The sequence below is a fragment of the Adiantum capillus-veneris genome, chromosome 6 (assembly GCF_014529385.1).
Source record: "Adiantum capillus-veneris isolate H3 chromosome 6, ASM1452938v2, whole genome shotgun sequence".
Lineage (NCBI taxonomy): Eukaryota > Viridiplantae > Streptophyta > Polypodiopsida > Polypodiales > Pteridaceae > Adiantum > Adiantum capillus-veneris.
The window spans coordinates 13,016,969-13,022,903 of NC_140936.1; the positions used below are offsets into that span (position 1 = coordinate 13,016,969).

Sequence of the window (5,935 nt, forward strand, 5' to 3'; positions counted from 1 at the left end):
CGACATCATGGAAGGTTACCTAACGCCCAATCCCAATAGTTCAAGCCAAGACATGCATGCCATGGACCCACGGTCCTAGACGAGCGTGCTTAGCCGCTTGAAAGAGACTTTTAGTAGAGCTACTTGCTCCAAACATGGAGCTAGCGATGTAAATGAAGGGGTTGGGAAAGTAAATTAACCATTCATGACCAATGTAGACCCCATGCTCTTGGAGAGTGTGCACGTGAATAATCCATTCACTGCACTCCCTGACTCTTCAGAGCTTATTCCCCTCTGAGGTTATATTACCTGATGGTACAAGCCTTGCCGAAGTGCAAAAGGTTGAGTGATATATGCTTGCAGTTTGGGAAAAGGAAATCAAAAGCTTGCTAAAGGCGAAGGCCCCTCTGACAACATTCATGCTAGTCAAGCAATCGAGTGCTCCCGAATTAGCAACCACTAAGTTTTAAACCATAGAGAGTCACATTGCATCTAGTTCAATGGACACCCCTAGCACCTCAATCCTAGATGGAGCATTTCTAAATGAAAATTGGAAGTATGAACTACAAACAGAGACTTTAACCGATCTATACACGGGTTACACCTATCACGTGGGTTGCTTAGATTTCCTACAATCCACATCGGATACTACAGCTCTACATCCTAGATGGAGCATTTCTAAATGAAAATTGGAAGTATGAACTATAAAGAGAGACTTTAACTGATCTACACACAGGTTACACCTATCATGTGGGTTGGTTAGATGTCCTACAATCCACATCAAAGTTTGTGATGGCATCCATAGGGTTATTGAGCTGGACAGGCAAAACAAAGGGATCCACATGCCTTCAACAGGTCTCATGAGATTCTTGGATACAAGGAAGGTTAAGGAACCAACTTTATCACAAATGGAGACTCCCTCAGTAAGCCCGATGGATCCTCCATATGTTGCTTCGCCAGGGGTCTCAAACAATATGAGCCCACAAACGATAGCTTTACCGTTCCAAGTTTAGCTCATCTTTCTCTTGATGACACCACAGCTACCATGCCTACCCCAGTGATGACAGGCATGACAAAAAACACGCCATGGACCTCATTTATTAGTAAAGCACCACTACATGGTGGCCCAATGCCTACAACGGTACCTAGAAGTATGTATCAATCATATGCACCTATGGCCCTCGTGCTCATGTAGCTTTCCTATCCTTCCCATTGTTTCAACAACTTATGCTCCACAACCACAACATACAAGCCATTATTTCAAAGAGACCATACTAGCATGCAACATCCCACGTCTGCTATGCCCAGTGCCACACATATGAACTTTGGGCCACCACATGGCACAACATCGTACCCAGATTAGGACCCAATGATTACCCGTATGCCTAACCCAATGCCAACCCCCATTCCAGATGCAGTCTCAGCACATGTCTCCACTATACCTGCTCTCTTGGGTGACTTGGCAACATTTTCTCAAGCTATCGATTGATCTATTGTTGAAAATATGTATAACATGCCTGATAGAGAGCTTAGAAGTAAGGTAGTACAAATAGCCAAGCTCACACAAAAATTTATTGGAGATGAAAGAATATCGAAGTATTTGAACAAATATGTCATTCCCTAGGAGACACAATGAGCTTCATAATAGTAATGTTTTAAGCCTAACCTTGACTGGGAAGGCTGGGGATTGGTATAGGACCCTAAGGGTGGAAGAGAAAACGATTACCCTACTCTTAGGAGATTGTTCTTGAAAGAGTACATACGAGAGGGAGTGCTTTGGAGTGTAGCATCTCAGCTCCAGAAAGCCCAACGAGAGGAAGAGGAATCCGTGAGAGACTTTATTAGTCCCTTGAAGCATTTAAATTCGTGTTGTAATCCAAATGAGTGCTTCAATAATAACCAATTGCTTGATAGATTCATTAGGGGACTATGACATGAGGATATGTACAATGGCCTAGTCATTGGAGGTATCACCACTTAGGAAGCAGTCACCACCAATGCGATCCAATTGGAGGAAAATTTAATGATTCAAGGAGAAAGAGTGTCTGTTGAGCCTAAATCTACCAGCTCGCAAGCATCGGTGCATGAGCCAATGACCATAAATCCTTTTGCTAAAGAGCCAAAGATATCTGAGATGATTTTGGCAGATCTCACCAAGGCCATTCAAGAAAGCCTTAGAGACAATTGTGCTCCACAAAACAATCATATGTATCCAAGAAGGTAGCAATGATGGTGCTCAGTTTTCTTTGGTCCACATAGTACCATTGAATGCCCTACATTTAGAGTAAAATTTACTGGGAACTGCAATGCATGTCGGAGGTATGGTCATCAATCCAAGGATTTGATAGTATTTAAACGCGTGATGGCCAATAGACCAACCTTAGCATGGACGGACACACCTTAATGCCTGCATTGATGCTGCACCAACCTCTTGAACAAATGTCACAACACATGGTCCCTAGGTCCAAAACGTTGTTCAAACAACACCATTACCACCTCCAGTGCTAGGACCGCAATTCCCACATCCGAGAATCCCTTCTATGAATCAAGTGGGTTGTGAGTCATCTATTGCACTTGGTTAAATGTGGAAGTTGCGTGCTTATGCTTTGAAAGGGTGATGCACCGTTTAGTTGAACATTATGATGCATGGAGTAGAGAAGAACTGGAATATGACTGGGATGCGGTGCAAGATGCTATGCATGCTTTGACTCAAACTCGCTCGAGGACTATGGAGAGTTACCACAAGGATGTAGATTCGATGCAGTTGGAAAGTAAGAGAACAAGGACGGAACTTGAAGGCAAGAAAGTAATGTTGGAGGATGAGCTCCGCCGGCAAGAGCAGGGGATAACCTGGTTTTTTGAGAAGGTGGCTATGATGCAGGATAAGTGGGCTACTGAGGTAGCAATTGCGAAGGAAGAGAGGAGTACTGATACAACAAGTGAGGAAGAAACGGAAGGGGATGTTTTTTTGATTTGCGAGGATGAAATGCATGAGGAGCAAATAACGACGAAACTCGAGGAGATGTTTCCTACATATGGAGATGCCTACAATGAGGAAGGTTTGCTGGATTTCGGCAGATGCAGTGATGGTGATGCCCCTTGGGATGGGGAATTGGTGGCTTGCGAGCCAGATGTGAAAGTTGTGGATTGCGTAAGTAAGGATGATGGTAAGCAGCGTCAGGTGGACCCTGTCGACACCCATTTCTCAAACGATGGGGAAATGCCAGTAGATGCGTGAACATGCATAATTTAAAGGCCAATGAAGGGCTGATGCCCAAGGCTGGCTATTGAAAGAATAGGTGGATCCAGATGCCAAGACGGGAGAACCCGGGGGACTCGCTTGAATTAACCTACCGTGAACAAATACTGGAAGGGCCAGCATGCCACGGGACTATTTGACACCACTTTGTCAGGTGGGATCGACGGTCCAGGATCTCTGAAAGATGTGGACCGTCCGTTTATTCCCAAGAATAAAAAGATTCCGACTGGTTTGCCCCCACTATTTGAACCCACCACCTCCCACACTGGAGACATCGGCTCTCCCATTAAGCTATCGCGCGCCACTTGAAAAGAGGGTGAGAATATAGTATGATATGGCAAAAGTGACGGGATGCGGATCATACGGTGTTCACTTGAAGATCACTTCGGAATGGTTGGGGTCACACGATGATCACTTGGAGATCACTTTAGAATGGTTGGGGTCACACGGTGATCACTTTGGAGTAGGTAGATTCACAGGGTGATCACATCTCAATTGGAAATCACACGGGGATTACTTGGCGATCACTTGATGTTCGCATTGAGTTTCCTGGGGGTTCACTTCGATTGTGATCACATGGCGATCACTTGAGGATTAATTCACCATCAAACGGCGCAAAACCAATCCTGCCGCCCCAATTTGATAGCAACCATTGATCCCACCTGACACAAGTGGTGTCAAATAATCCTGAGGGCCAGTATGTCCCTACGATTCTTCAAAAATAAAAAGGAAGCAAATCTTGGGAAGATTTTCTCATGTCTCTCTTTTTATTAAAACACAAGTTCTCTCTCTCTCTCTCTCTCTCTCTCTCACACACACACACACACACACACACACACACACACACACACAAGGGGGGAGCACGTCTTTTACGGCTCTGGCGATTCCTATGAGGTAGTGTGCACTTGCTTTGCGTTGTCTTGCACTACATGATTCCCGCCTCCCCCTTCTCACCAAGGCTAACCGCCACCACATCCACGACCAACAGTACCACACCATCCTCAAGTGCAGAGATTGCGAGGCAGGGGATGTAGCAAATGTTTTTTGCTAGGCAACTAATACTCTCTCTCTCTCTCTCTCTCTCTCTCTCTCTCTCTCTCTCTCTCTCTAAGTTTGCTTCTGAAAAATCTATAAGTTTCTAGGTGGTGGGAGTTAGTGCTAGGTGTGGAGAGCATTACGAGAGAGAGACATGGTGAGATTGTTGTTGTGCGAGAGATAGGGTGAGGTTTCTAGCTGTTGTGAACTTCTGTTGGCGAGAGACAGGGTGAGATTGCTAGTCGTGTGTTGTTGTTGGCGATAGATGCAGCCGTGAGAGGGAGGGTCCGGGGAGGGCCGCTGAGAGGGTGGGGGTAGAAGACAGGCTGCAGAGGCGACGTGTGCGAGGGTCAAAGGGAATCTGACAACTAATACATTTTATTTAACGCTTGATGAGGGCCAGTCCTCTCGCCGGAAAGGATTATCGATAAGGGGGTTCGGGACCCTGGCCAAAGCGGTGAGACCGTGAAGGTTCCCGAGGAGGAACCTAATATATGCGTGATGAGCCTGAGGCTTGAGGCGGATCAGGAAATGTATAACCAGGACATAAGAGGATTAGGGCTGTGGGATACTGGACGACAGTGGCATTTTGATGGAAGCGCGGATGACGAGAGTTGTTATGGATGGGAGGTGCATGATGTTAGTCATTGAGTGGGCTGTACGCAGAGCCTTCAAAGTCATTGAGTGGGCTGTACGCAGGGGTGAAGGAACCTGAGGCGACACCATTGAGGTTGATTGCAACGTGTATTTGCTTTGATAGCAGGAGCAGAATTTGGCGAGTGCGCAATTGTACGTGGATGAAGATGGGTTGAATCACCAGTTTTCGGATATGGCACCTGGGGCGAGTTGGTGCCCGCTCGTGAAGGATTCATGAATCCTGGCCATTAATAGCTGGGGTTTCCAGGCCTGATTCGACGGGTCGGATGTGATGCTCAACCTCCCCTCAGCTAAGGCATCCTGCGAAACAGCGGATGACCAAGTATTTTGTCTAGAGGGTATGGGTATGTGGGTTTTGATCAGTAGGAACTGGCGCCCTGGTTTTAGTTACTGTACTCGTCCGATACACTGGAGAGCTAATTATTGAGATGCAGGGATGCGGCAAGTTTTTGACTGATTTTTTTTTTAGGATCTTGAGTCAAAGTGTGGCAGGGACCGATAATGGCCCTTAGGGCGGGCAGCTTTGCGAGGTCTTTCGGGTGTGTGAAAGCAGAGGTCTTTCGGGTATGATGCATCATGGCTGGGGCTTCGTAGCAGGTTCACTGGCTTCTTTACTTCGTTAGCGTAGAGGGCAAAATCGAAATGCTGCCCTCTCGTTAACCCATGTGGCTGCTCTCCTCCCTCCTATTTCTACAAGCTTGCTTTTTAAATTGTTATATAGCGAGTCTCGAGTCTCTAAATCCAAGGCAGAACGTTACGCGCAGTTCCTTTTCTCAATTCTCGTGGTTGATGTATATTCTAAAATTGTCACCAATTTTGTGTCCACACAGCTACAACAAATCCAGGACAGAAGCAATCGTCACACGCTTTGGAAAGGAAGCCGTGGGCTTTGCAAAGAAAATATGAATATTCTGTAATCGTTACCAATTTTGTGTCCACACAGATGCAGCAAATCCAGGACATAAGTAATCGTCACTCACTTTGGAAAGGGAGCCGTGGGCTTTG

General features: G+C 46.1%; 1 protein-coding gene across 1 annotated transcript; it reads left to right on the top strand.

Moving 5' to 3' along the window:
* Positions 1-2,596: 2,596 nt before the first annotated feature.
* On the top strand, positions 2,597-3,217 carry LOC147455162 (uncharacterized). Its single transcript, XM_086515210.1, has one exon. The coding sequence runs from the start codon at positions 2,597-2,599 to the stop codon at positions 3,215-3,217; it is 621 nt and encodes a 206-aa protein (XP_086371336.1).
* Positions 3,218-5,935: the final 2,718 nt, after the last annotated feature.

Bases quoted from the DNA above. Each gene is read 5' to 3' on its own strand.
- LOC147455162 (XM_086515210.1), top strand. From the start codon at position 2,597: ATGCACCGTTTAGTTGAACATTATGATGCATGGAGTAGAGAAGAACTG.